We start from the raw sequence: 14,229 nt of genomic DNA, 5'->3' as shown, positions 1-14,229 counted from the left end.
CTACAAGATGAGGAGACAAAGAGTTTTCTACGACTTTTATAAATTATTTTTTGCCAGAAACCTCTCAAAGCAACAAAAGCCCAACAGACTCCATAATTTCAGAGAACAGACTTGTTAAACATATTTTAAATCTCTGTTCAGTAAGAGAATCCTGTAATGCTACAGTATACCATATAGCTCTATATTATACACTCACTATAGCAGTAGACCTTATAGCTGTTCTGAAGCGAGTTGGTTGTGGGTAGATGGCAGTTGCAAACATAAACAACTTTATGGAGACTAGGACACAAGTTTTTAAGAGTTGGTTGGTGCTTTGAAGAGCTCTTTCTTCATTTCAACAAGCTCTTTCTTTCTTGTCATCTTCCCTCTAGGTATAAATAAGGTGTGTCTTAAACTCTCATTTAATTACATTTTTAATCTAGTCTTAATAGTCGTAGAAAACCATCACATCCCTTTAAAATTTCATTAAGTCGTCTGGAGGGATTTGAGATGTAAGTTGTTTTTTAGTGATAAGCTACATAAACGTAACAGAATGGATGGATCCTAATTCAGGGTCTAATGTAGCAGAATACCTGCATCTTTAACATCAAGAACATGAATCACACAGACTCCTTACACTCTTACATTTAAATACATGTAAAGCTTACATGTTGCACTGAATCTGGGACATAATTTCTAAATTAGATGAAAATGTAATACTAATTTGTATGGAAGCTCATACTGACACTTGCTTTTGAAGTGGTAAAATTCTACAAAACTGTTCAAGAGAGTGGAAGAAGGATTAGTCAAAAATTGCTTCACCTCATCCTTGTGAATCCAGCTGCTCTTCTGTCAAAATCCTGTTTTCACTTGATTTCAAAATATTTCAGCAAATTAATCTACATTAAAATAAAACACTGATACATAGTAACTGATAGAACAACATGGCACTGGATTAGAGATATTTTAGACACCCTCAAAAACTTCTCCATAGTTTTGTGAACTATATGCTAAATCCAAGTGATTGTGCAGCTAATACAATTACTCACAGGCACAAGTTACATTTCACAAGGTTTGCCTAGTCTGATATCAAAGTACAAGACTATATCCACAAGTGAAAGTGCAGAGCAGAAAATTAATTTATATATTTCATTTTTGCATTGCTTACTAAAATAGTACTTCTGTTGAATTTTATTGAATGAAGTAAACTGTGTGGGAATGGTTAGCTATTTCCTATAAAATTGCAACTAGTGTATCAAAGCCAGCATACAAAGTTATTTAACTTCTGGCTAAATCTTTGTTTGGTCTTTGCTAGCCTACTGTGTTCTTGGTTTTAAAAGCCATTCTCTAAAAATAAAATTAAGTCTGAAGGGAAAACAATGCTTTTTGCAAAGCTAGCTCAAAAACTAGAGAGTTCATGTGGAAGTTTTACACACATGAATGCAATTTATGGGACATCAATAGATATCTCATGAGTTAAGATATTGGCTGAGGTTAATGACATGAAATTAATTACTAAAGTTTATACATATCTCTAAACACATTATTTTTTTTTTTCTGTTCACAAAGTCCTAAAAGGTATGAATCATTTTGAAGGAGGACAAAATGAGTGAAAGAAAACTTGAATTCTGGAAAACAAGAGGTTTTGGGGTAACAGCATCCTGTTTTTGAATTTTGGGCCCCTCAAACTGAGACTGGAATGTGGAGATGAAAGCACAATTGTCCTTTCTCACCCAGAATTCTCTATATCATTCCCATTTGCTCACTGTTCTTTTTGGTCGAAAATGTTACAGACTTGTTTTAAATCACACATACACAGTATAAATATTATTAAGGACATAAATAGAGCTACTGGAGATGTGAGATTGTTCTAAATATGTCTGAAACCATAGGAATTGGACCAACTACATTTCTCTTTAAAACCAAATATAATATCAAACATAAAGACAACCGCCCCCAGAGCTGTCTGAGATGAATGATACTAGTCAATGACAAAAGTTAAAAATGTTTAGTTAGGAACAACGTCTAGAAAAGCTGCTGTAAAAGAAACATCTAATATTCAGGGTGATATTATCAAGTATTACTCAACAAATCAGGAATTCAACAAATGTGTCCCAAGGAACAAATGTAGCAAAGCCTCTAGGTGTGACTGTTCCAACATAAAAGCCCATAACAGCCTTCCATTTTACTGCTGTTTTACAGCTTTGTCAAAGGAGTTGACCTTTAAGTAATGTACAGAATATACACAGGCAACATATCAAATTAAACAGATTTCCTGTTTTTACCACATGACATTTAAATACTCTTTTTATTGAACAATTTATAAAACTTTTACAGAATACTAAAAATTTTGGAGACTTTAAAAATGTTAATGTTATAATTAACAGTCAGGGACATAATTAACAGTCAAGGACATGTCTTGCACATTCAAGACAGTGATATTCCAAATCTATCGTTATGAACTTTACAGTAATAGACAACCATCTGCTTTCAAGCTAAAGCAGAAGCATTGCATTTTTTCCACTTGTAGGAATTTCACAACGGAGCAGATAAAATAGCTTAGCTAATAAAGAAAGAGTGATACATTTCATGTTAAAGTGAAGAAGTTTATTTACACAGAAAGGAAAAAGAGAAAAGGGTAGCACAGAATATACTATCTACCCTTGATTGTATTCCTTATCTACAAAATACTTCTTTGCTATTGCACAACCCAGCAGTCGCTACTGAGTAATGAAGAGTAATTTTGTATGAGAAGCAAGTTTTCTATGCTGCATTTAAATAGAGAGATTTTAAAATAAACCTTATACTAACTTCTAAATTCCAAGTAACTTTGGTAATTATTAGTAAAAATAAACCAAACAAAAAAAGAATGTTGTTGATAACACACCAGTGTTTTCAGGCTTCTACTGAGCAGGGCTGGCACAGCATCAGCACTGTCTCTCAACATTCCTCCCACCCCATCCAGAGGCTGGGGGTGGGCAAGATCCTGGAAGGGGACACAACTAGACCAGCTGACCCACATTAACCGAAGGGATATTCCATACTATAGGATGTTAGCTCAGATATAAAAGCTAAGGAAAGGAGGAGGAAGCAGGGGATATTTGTTATTTATAATGCTTCCTTTCTGAAGAAACTGCTAAGTGTGCTGAAACCCAGTTTTCTGGGAAGTGGCCAGACATCCCTTGTTGATAGGAAGTAGGGAATAAACCTTTCTTTTTTTTCCCTTTATTTATGCACCCATAAACTTTCACTTTTTTAAAAATGAACTAATAGCTGCAGTTTGAACTTTGCAAATGCACTGATTTATATGCATACTTTTCTATTTCCTAAGAAAAATGGAGATAGACTTCCATTCTTCAAAATTGTCATTTAGAGATATTTCAGGGGTATCTGATTGTTTAGAGTAAGTACACTGTGTATTTAAATAAATTGGCTTGGCCCTGGTATATCCGTAATGACAACTGTGATTTGAACATATTTCTTGTAAGGGCAGAACAACCTGCTGGAGTTTATTAGTCAAGGAACAATTGAATAGAAAAAGGAAAAATGCAGTATTGCATTTATAACACGCTATCAAGTTAAAACACTTGAGATAATGACATTCACTTGTTTTCACTCTAGAAGATGGTCTTATACACTGTTAGAAACATACAGTTGCTACTAAGAAACTAAGTGGTGTATTTCACCCTAAAAATGAACCAAGTAAATGCACACATTCTAGTGAAGCCAAGATATCCACATAGGGTTTGTATGTGGTATGCCATGCTGACTGTTAATATGCCAGTTAAGTGTATGACATATTTTCTTGCTGAAATTTAGTTAATGGTAGGTGCAAGGCAGATCACAAAGATGAATAATGAGAATATACTACTGAAATGTACAGGTATACATTACAGCAAAATTACAACAGATCATAGCTAACTTTAAGGAGTTGAGAGACAATTTCCTTGACTGGAACACAGTTTCTGGATTGCTTACATGATAGTTTACTTTCTCCATTGCAAGGTCTATGGTAAATAATTATAAAATTACTACAGATGCCCTTATCTCCTCTAAATATGAGCTCTTTCCAAGTTTCTTGAAGAACTTGTCTCTGAATATCAAAGGCTTATAGTGATAGTTCAGTTGGGCAATTTCTGGTTTCATTACAGTAAATTGTCACTCTCATTGAAACTTTAGGATTAAATAAAATCACAGTATGCTGCAGTTACTTTTCAACTACTAAATACAGGATACATTAAGTTGTATCCTGATCTACATAAACATGTGATGTGACAGCGCACACTCTGGGATGTAACTGACCCAGTGAGCTGCCAATGAGCATGTCACAATAGCACTAGCAAAAAGGATGAGGCTGTTCCTTGTGTTGAAGGAATAGAGAGGGTTAAAGCAGAGCTTTGTGAAAAGAGGAACTCCTTAAGTTGTCTTCTCCACACAAAATGAAAATGTTATTCTTCCAGTGCTAGAACTATTACAAGACATCCTATACAGAAATATTAATTGTTGTCAATATCTCAACATCAGGCATGGCTAAAAGCTTCAGGAAAGCAAATAACATTTCTTCCACTCTTAGAAAAAAAGAATAGATATCGCATGAAAACTGGACGTTCAACTACTAAAAGGATGGTATAATTATACAGATGAGGTTATATTCTCCACAGGAGCTACTTGTTTCAGGGTTTCTTCAAAGCTTGTATTCTGATTTTATTGAATGGAATGATTATAGATGTATCTAATGTAAGGTGCTCAAGTCCTAAACTTCAGAGATTTGGTTACAACTGCGACTTAGTGTAATAGACCCATGCTTTTAATTTGCTCTTCAGGTACTCGTAATTCTGTCATATTTTCACATATGATTTTTGAAACAAGATCACAGAAAGAAAGAGAAGAGACCCCTTCATTTACACAGGTAAGATAAATTTGAAAAATTTACTTGGAAACGTAGTTGGAAGTCAACTCATCCCATTGTATGAACTCAGCAGGGCTGCACTGGTTAATCTTCAAAAGAGAAAATGGCTTAAAATCCTATTTTTGAATAAACAACTCAAAAGTAGCTATTTCAGTCAATGAACGAGGAGTTACTTCCTCCAAAGTCTGTGGCACACGGGAGTAAGTACCCAGCCCAGACAATGATTCAGACACAGGTTATGTAAATTTTCATTAAAAATGCCAAACTATAGAAGACTCCTGGAGATTGACAGATCAACTAGAAGGTCAGAAGAAAGCAGCAATCAGACATTGGTGGAAGGAACCGGTGGAGTCTGGACAAAGTGTCACCCGACAGAGTGGTTGTGCACACACATTGATATGGCCTATTACCACAGGATGTCTATCAAACTCCTGCTTAAATTTAATATTGCTTACTTCTGGCATAACCCTTGGAAAAAGCAAAAACCTGCTCATATCCAAAATACCACAGATGATGCTGATACAAAGGGTGCCAAGTGCATTCTTTGGAACACAGAAGAGAATTCTGGCACATAAAATGTATGTAAATAAATAGAACACTTTATTGAAATTTTGAAAATACTTCATCGAATCACACACTGAATGGTAACTAAATCTGTTATGTTTGACGGAAACACACTTTTTTTGGTTCCATTATTTTATGTTGCAGTTTCCACAGCTGCAGTGTATTGAAAGCAAGTGCAAAGAGTATTCCCAGAGACCAAATATGTAGAAGATACAGAATTCAATGTAGCACTGGCAATTAAAAAATATATGATTAAATTTGTTTTAAACTTGGGAAAGGCTGAATGGTAAAATATTCTCTGATATATAAGCAACACATGACAAATTTTTTTTTTAGAGCTGACAGTCAGTGATTGCTTTCACATATAGTGAGTGCAATGACCTATTTTTAGACAGTAATACAAGGTGATGTTAGCCCAGATATACTGGCAATCTGGCAAGGGCATTTTTAACTCTAGTTGCTTTTACTTCATACCACGGGAAGTTCATTAGGAGGATGATACAGTTATATAATCATAATGTAGACAATTTTTTTGTTAATTTCCTGGACACTAGGAATTTAATTCTATGAGAATTATCTACTGCAATTTATAACACATGGTACCATAAAAGCTAAAGCAGGTTTTGAAGCCAGCTATAGAATTTATTCTAAAAAGAACATTCTGAGAAGCAGTAATGCAAAGCAACTACAATTACAAAACAGAAGTATTGATCAGTTTGCCTTATAGCCTTGACTCTTTTTACAAAGAAACCAAAATTGTTCAAAGAATTACTTTTTATTCAAATTGTAATTAAAATATGTTCATTTGACTGCTCTGTGCTTTATGAGCAGCAGTAGTAGAATAGAAGCATAAATGAGCTATAGAGTAAAAAAAGCCTTTTTCAACAAAGGACCAGGCACAGTGATGAATAAAACTCAATCCATAGAAATGGAAAACATATAATCTTTTGAGGAAATCTTCTCCTTGTTTTTGTAAGTTAATTTTCTTCTGTTCCAGAAATACTACATTGAAAAACTTGCATTAAAACTGTGCACAACAACTTGCACCAATAATACATTATTTTTTTCCTTAAGTCTGCAACTCTTAGAAGTGTGCCTGACATATCTTACATCGTAAATAAATACTATTAGAATTACCTCAATGAATCTTCTCCTCAGTTACCAACAGTTACCGGGATGAAAAGCAGAGAAACCTGATTATCATTACCTCTTCCCCTTTTCCACCTCCAAAGAAGCATACAACTTGCATTTCACAACTAATTGAGAAAAAATTAATCACACCTACCTTTTTCACAAAATCGACCAGTGAAGTGTAGTGGGCAGTCACACTGGAACGAGGTGGCCCCAGTAGGCAGAGAGAGAGGATGACAAGTCCCTCCATTATGGCACAGTCCTTCCTGGCATACAGATGGCAATTCAGAGGAAATCTGAGAGGGCACAACAGGTTCAGGCAACTGAGGCACATCAGAAGAAACCACAGGGAATGCTGTTGAGAGATTTGTGGGCACAGGAATTCTGAAAGGAGAGACAATGTATCAAAACAAAGAAAATCATGATCTAACTTTGCTACTACAGTTAAGCTACAACTAATAACTCTACTGGGTTTTTTTTAGAAATTCAGACTATAGTCAAGAAAATGTGAGTACATGAGGAACTCCCAAATTAAGACCCCATCCTGAAATCTAGCAAAACCACAGTGAAGGTATTTTTTCCTGTGAGGGAGCAAGAAATAACCTCCATGCATATGGCACTGCTTGTACATGCTCTCATAATTCATTTTTGGTGGATATCAACAATGGATTGATAAATAAATACAGCCTTCACCTGTTTTTTAACTCGGCTTATTACTGCTTTTTGTCTCTTCCAGAGAGCCAAACTTGTGACTCACTAAAACCAAACAAATATAAGGCTACCAATTTACCAAACAGAACAACTTATTGTGCATCACACAAATTACTATGATGAGGGCAAAGCAAAAGTAATCAAAAGTAGCAAGAAGATTCATGACTACTTAGTAAGGGTTTTGAGTTTAGAAAATATTCTCACTGCATTTTATGTAAGAGATAGCTGTTCTTTGATTTTCTGAAGTTCAAGAGGTTCATATTTTTTTCCAGAAAGCAACTTCTAATTCTGAATTCTAATTTGGCAACAGTAATCTAGTAAAATATCTTACTATTTATATCTCCTTCATAACTTAAAACTGGGTCAATATTTCTCTTATGTCTCAATACTCTGCCAAAAAAAAACAATGATCAGAGGGCTGGAGCATCTCTCCTGTGAAGACAGGTTGAGAGAGTTAGGATTGTTCAGTCTGGAGAAGAGAAGGTTCTGGTGTCCCTGCCCATGGCAGTAGGGTTGGAACTAGATAATCTTTAAGATCCCTTCCAAACCAAACCTATGATTCTATAAAAGGGAGATAAGGTTGAACTGAAATGTCACTAACATTTTGGGCAAAACAGAGCACAGAAATTAAGTGCCTAATACGATGGTTTATAGGCACCACAGCTAGTGAAAGACAGGACTTTTGGCAATGTGTTAAACATCAGCAGTCAAATTCTTACATATTTTGGTGAAAATGGTGTCATAAATCTGCTTTACAAAAATAAAAATTAAGAAATAAATCATATACTGGCCCCTGCTGTGCCCTTTTTGCTTTTCACCTGCTCTTGTATCTGCTAAAAATTCTGCTTCACCATATTTTTGAGTTTATAGTATGTCTTAAAAAGAAGCATTTGAAAGTGATGAGGTACCAATAGAATGCAACTGCAGAAGCAAGGTGGATGAGTATGCAGCAGTGTGACGGGACATCTTCAACGGGACGTTGTATTCACCACATCAGGTATCTGTCTTATTAAGTGTAGCTTCCAACTTTTTTACATACTTCATTTATTCATGACAACATGAAAACCAATTTTAATAATTTACTCTTTTGGAAGCGGTATTTTAGAAAGTACTAACAAATTTAATGAGATTCTGAAAAAAAAATAAACACCCACCATAACATATCGTAGGTAAGTATGTTTTCTCTGTCACTCACTATTAAAAACTCACTTCTCTGATTTTTCAATACAGCAAAAAAAAAGCATATATGCCAAGAGGCAACTAGGAAGGAAAAGAAGCTAGGCAGAGGAATGAGAGAAATAATTCAGGGCAAAGTAAATATCTAAGGAGACCTAGAGAAAGGTACAGTAACGGAAAAAGGAGTAGATGTTGGGAAACAGTGAAAGGGACACAGGGCTTATGTGACAGTAAAGAGAAGACATGAAGAGCCATAATGGTAAGGAAAACACTAGAATGGGATAGTGAAATAGGTTCCCAGATTGCATCCAAAACATAAGATAGCCAAAACACACACACTGTGGTGCTTAGCACTGAGGATTTCAAGGTAGTTAAAAGTCATCTACTTTATATGAGAGAAGAGCATCCAAAAAGGATGACAGTCAGCAAGAAGGATGAAAATAAATCCCTAAAATATTTTTAAGGCTAAGGACTTCCAGATAAAAAGCTTGAAACTTAGGAAAATAGGTGACTTCCTTTTTTTTTCCATTTACATGAATAGAATAAGAACATTTCCATTTATATAAATACAATTAAAACAAAGAAATTGCTGGTTTTACAACAATATTTTTCTCCTGGGGGAAATAACTAACGTGATCTTCATGTAGGCTATTCCATTTAGAGCAGCATTAAGAGCGTACTAACGTGTGTGTTATATTCTACCAGGCTAGCACAGCAAATTAAAAATGCTTAGTCACCTGCCTCTATTAGAACCATTGATTAAAAATAATTAAACAAAAATATTCATATTCTCCCCAAGCATAACCTAAATGTTGTATAAAATCTGAATTAATAGTAGGTTTACATAAAGAATCAGCCATTTACAGGAGAAATTTACTGGGATCAATTAGTGGTATTTGGGGTTGATTTTTTTGTTACTCCTGAAAAAAAAAATCAACAAAAACTACATGAAAATTGGGGAATAAACAGGGCATAAACTAAGCTTTCACTACTAGCTATCAGAGAGACCATTTTTCGAATGACAGATAATCCTATAAATGACCAATGCAAAATTTACTCCTCTGAACCTGGTCACATCTACTGTCAGGACTAAAATGCTGAACAAGAGGTAGAACTCTCTGACTGGCAGGTCATGCATTCTTGTGTCACTAGAAGCACTGATTTCCAGCTGTGGAAGTTTCACATCTCCTTTCTGATGGGAAACTACTGTTTTTCTCTAAAGTGGAATCACAGCAGTGTGCTTTAAATGAAATTTTATGAGGGTAAGTAATACAGCCTTGCTTCATTTTTTGGTTCATATCCTAATCCACAGAAAAGAAAGAAAGCTCCTTGGTAGGCTGATTTCTCCCTGGTTCATTTGTTAATTTTTCACAGGATGTCAGCCTTTGCAGTGCTGTTCTGGATGTTTTGCTTCTAGATGGTGCCTGACTGTGTTGGTGCCAGCACTGCTTCCAGGCGCCCTGCAGCTTGCTGCCTTACCACAAAAGCGAGACGAGTTTGCTGGGGCTGGTTAGTGGGGCAAACATCTGCAGCTGCGCTCGCAAGCCATTCAAGCTGCTGCTGTGAATAAGCAATGACCTCAGCTCAATGAATTTTAACTAAAACATTATTTGAATAAAGAGCTGGGAAGCGTTTAAAGAAAAATAGCAATTGAGGTGTTAAAAGTTTTGACAAAGTGTAACAAAAATATATCAAGCAAAACTTGATTCACTGTTACTACACAACAAGGCACAATTTTTTGATTGTGTTTTTTTTTTTTTCTTTTCAATTTCCTAGCCTGTCACTGCCTCTCAGGTCAATAATGCACACAAATATATTCTAACTTGCTCCAAGCAACAACACATTGTTTTTAATGTTAAAATGAACTCAAAAAGTTCAGTTTTAAAGGCCTGCAAGCTTGTGTTTCATAGCTAAGTGCATGTAAGCTTGAAATGCTTGTCTAAACATAGACCTTAGTGCAATTTGAAGTCTTGTTTATTTTATATTATATTGCTTGATGCTCAAGGAAGTGTATGATGAACTGAATGGCAGGAATCATCATTTAGAGATTATGCTCTGTGTTGTTAAACCTAAAGCACACATACCCAAACCAACTGTGCTTCTCTCTGCCCTACACTGTCGTCTATTCAATGAGAGCCTGAAACTATTAATGTGTGGAGTCAGAGGCACTGCAGCTTAAAAAGTTAACAAACCATCTGGGATGCCCCAGCTGTGCACTGGCCTGGCAGTAAGGGACTCAGCCTTGTGAGGACTCAGCTGGGTGTTGCTGGTTTAACCCCTGCACTGGCACCAGTCACCAGGGCCAAGACAGCTGTTCAGCCTGAAGAAGGGAAGGCTCTAGGGAATCTTGTCAATTTGTATCAATACTTGAGTGGGGAGGTAAGTGGAAAAGATGGAGCCAGACTCTTCTTGCTGGTGGCCAGTGAAAGGACGTGCAGCAATGAGGACGTGGCAACGGACACAAACAAAAATGCAAGAAATTCCACCTAAACAGAAGAAAATATTTTTTTTCCCCCCAGAGGGACCTATCTGTATAATGGACATGAAACTGAGACCTGCAAAGAGAGAAGACTTGTCCCCCAAGTAATTCATTATCAGGCTGATGGCAGCTGTGTCTACAGAAGCACTCTGACATTTCCCAGGAAGCAGGCTGCTGAGACATGCAATGGCACGGGAGTCCCAATGATATGATAACATCTCCACTGCCTATATCTTCTGGTACTTACGCACTTAACATTTCATTGCTGGAGTAATGGATTTAGCCTTATCTGATATGAGTGCAATAAGGAAGTTTGTATTTTTAGCTTGTCAATAAAGTAGTTGGTGCTGGAAATCAACTGCTTTTATTTGCAATTTTCTTCGGTGGAAAAGTGTGCATATGCCATTTTTCTTAGGTTGTGACAGAATATTATTTTAAGCAAATGTTTTAGAATTTGGAGCCTAAGGAAAGATTTTTCAAAAGCACTAGAATGAGTGGCAGAATATAATTTCAAACCTTATGAATCTGAAAACAACTGCACTTCATGGAAATGTTGGTTTAAACAGGAATAAAAACCTAGTACCTTGCACGTAATTTGGCAAGAATAAATAAGTCTTTTACAGGCTGTTTATTTCACTGTTCACAAACACGTCAAGCAGAGTACTTTAAATAGCATCTCACTGATTTCAATGAATCCACAGAGCAGTATATCTGTGCATTTATCCTCCTGGAGAAACCATTTACATGGTAACTGTGAAAACAATTTAAGAGATTACCAGATATGGATTATTCATATTCAGCAGTTTATATGTGAATTCGATTTCCTCACTAGTCACAGTTTTTGTTTGATTTGGAAGAATCAGGGGTCTGTTTTCCTAATAGAGATGATGTATGCTCAGGCATACCTTTTAAAAAAATTTAGCTCACAATGTATGTTCCAGACTGTGAGTCCATCTTCTCCCTCCTACTAGACACAACATTTGGTAGCAGAACTCAGTTATACTGTAGTTGCAGCTTTTCATTTAAAAATTCATGATTGGTATAGCATTATCATTTGCAACTGCTTTTGCACACACAGTATCTCATTTAATGGTGCAAACTCTTAGCAGTGCAAATAATATGTGGGATCTACAGTGCAACTGAGGATGTGAGAATGCAATTAACAGATATAATGAAGTTTATGAAATCTCTGTTTACAAATACAAAGAAAAAATTATAAATTCCAGGATGTATAGCAGTGGGGAGAAATGTCAGTTATGGAAAGACAGGTGAAAGGGGAAAGATGAAAAGGAAATACTTGTACTAAGAGACATATTTTTGTTCTGTTTGCTTTAAATACACAGATTCCACAAACTTTGCAATGGATAAATAAATTAACATGACACAGAATTTGCAGCAACAATAATTTATATTGAAAGTTTAATAGCAAAAACCTTTCTAAACAAGACAATAAAGTGAATGTTCCTTAGACAAAATATTGTTAGTCCCTAAGTTTAGGACATGACTAACAACAGTTTTGCTAAAACTGAACAACTGAATTTCTGTAACAAATTCCATCATCTTTTTACTTGGCTTGCTTGGAGAAATAAGTAAACATTGAGTCTTTCAGTTCTTCACACTGATCTTTACTTAGGCACTGTTTTGCTGTTTCATAGCCTTTCCCATCCTCCTTTTTAAGTCCACCTTGACCTTCCGTCATCCAAACATTAAACTCAAAAAAAAAAATGAAGTTAAACTACTGAACACTGAATGGACTAATGTGCAAATCTTACAATTTTTGAAATTTAAACAAATCTCAAATCTGTCTGAATTTCAGTTTTCTCTTTTACATTTAGTCAATAATCATATTAGAAAACCTCTTCCCAGTTTCATCTTAGCTGCTGTTTAGAAAAAGAGCACTTGAAGGGCCTGAGTACTGCATCTTTTTGTTGATTTATGCAACTACTTTTGTTTCTTGAAACTAGTGGTTTTGAAAGGGAAAAATACTTTCATTCCCTCCTTGAAGATTCTTTCAGCAGATGAAAAATGGACTTTTTTTTTTAATTTTTTTTTTTTCCACATGACACTGTACTTGTCCTTCTGAAAAGATTAGAATATAACCATTCTGTCCCAGTTCTAAATGGCTGAGTAAATTGTACTGGGTAAATTGAGTTTCTGTAACAGAGATGCTATGATAGTTATCTTAAAAATCACAATTCCAGAATGGAGTCACTACTGTTTATGAAAGATTCTATCTAGCTTTAAGGAGCAAAGAGATTCTTCCACCTCACTGATGCCAACCATAATTTTGACTTCAAAATGCACGGTCCACTCATGCAATATTATTGTGCAACATTTCCATGACAGATACAGGAGAATTACTTCTAGTAATTAGAATTACTACTAATCCTGAATATGCAATTGATTTCCTAAGCAATAATTCATTCAGGCAAGACATCTGCACTGTGGTTTTTGGGACTGTAGTAGCCAAACCTTTGGTCTTTGCCCACAATGAAGATTCTCCAGATGTCTAGTGCTCTGCTTTGACAAGAAAAAAACCCTGAAATGGTTTTTGGAAAAGTGCAAATCTGTAGTCAGGTAAATATTCTAACCTAAGGAATGGGGAACCATATGTGAACACTTTTAGTTTCTCCATTCTATCCAACAAATGCTTATTCCATGCAAGACAGAACAGTTTGGGACTGGTTTGGGGAGTTCTTAGAGCAGTTCTGGAAGCAGACTGGCATGTTTATAATTCCATCGAGCTGAAGACAGAACTGAAGTCAAGAATCTGATAAACTAGAATAGTGCTCTTACTGATCTGAAGAATAAAAACAGAAAGAAAGTATGTACCACCAGTAGACATGTCTTCCACAGTCTCTTCTCAATTTCTTCTGGTAATGTTTAGGAAATACTGCCCTCTGGGAGATACACTTATGAAACAAAGGCATTCTTAGACCATAACAAGAGTGAAGGGGACTCTCAAGAGAATCAAGGTGTGTCAGGCTGGAATTTCAATGCACCTTGATAACATTACAGATAAAATACAGTTTTGAGAGTATATACTTTGCTTTTAGATGTCTCACATAAGAACAGTTTAGACATTTAAATAATTTTACAGATAGATTGCCTTATTTCTTTTAACATTAGTTTCCCATGTGCTGAAAATAGTTCTTGCCTACTTAATTGAAGTAGGGGAGGCCTACATTGGTGCTTTTGACTGGGGTAGAATTAATTTTCTTCACAGTAGCAACTACAGAATCAGAGAATATGCTGAGCTGGAAATCACCCACAAGGATCA

The 14,229-nt window shown here is 35.6% G+C and overlaps 1 protein-coding gene across 1 annotated transcript in view; it reads right to left on the bottom strand.

The window, feature by feature from the left end:
- The window catches only part of EYS (eyes shut homolog), an 863,631-nt gene that overhangs the window by 198,170 nt on the left and 651,232 nt on the right, over positions 1-14,229 (bottom strand). Inside the window, exon 37 of the mRNA XM_064650232.1 lies at positions 6,738-6,967. Coding sequence (XP_064506302.1) covers positions 6,738-6,967 — 230 coding nt within the window. The remainder of the gene's footprint in view (positions 1-6,737; positions 6,968-14,229) is intronic.

The sequence above is a fragment of the Pseudopipra pipra genome, chromosome 3 (assembly GCF_036250125.1).
Source record: "Pseudopipra pipra isolate bDixPip1 chromosome 3, bDixPip1.hap1, whole genome shotgun sequence".
NCBI lineage: Eukaryota > Metazoa > Chordata > Aves > Passeriformes > Pipridae > Pseudopipra > Pseudopipra pipra.
The sequence above is the reverse complement of the archived record's forward strand: the minus strand, read 5'-3'. Positions and strand labels throughout refer to the sequence as shown.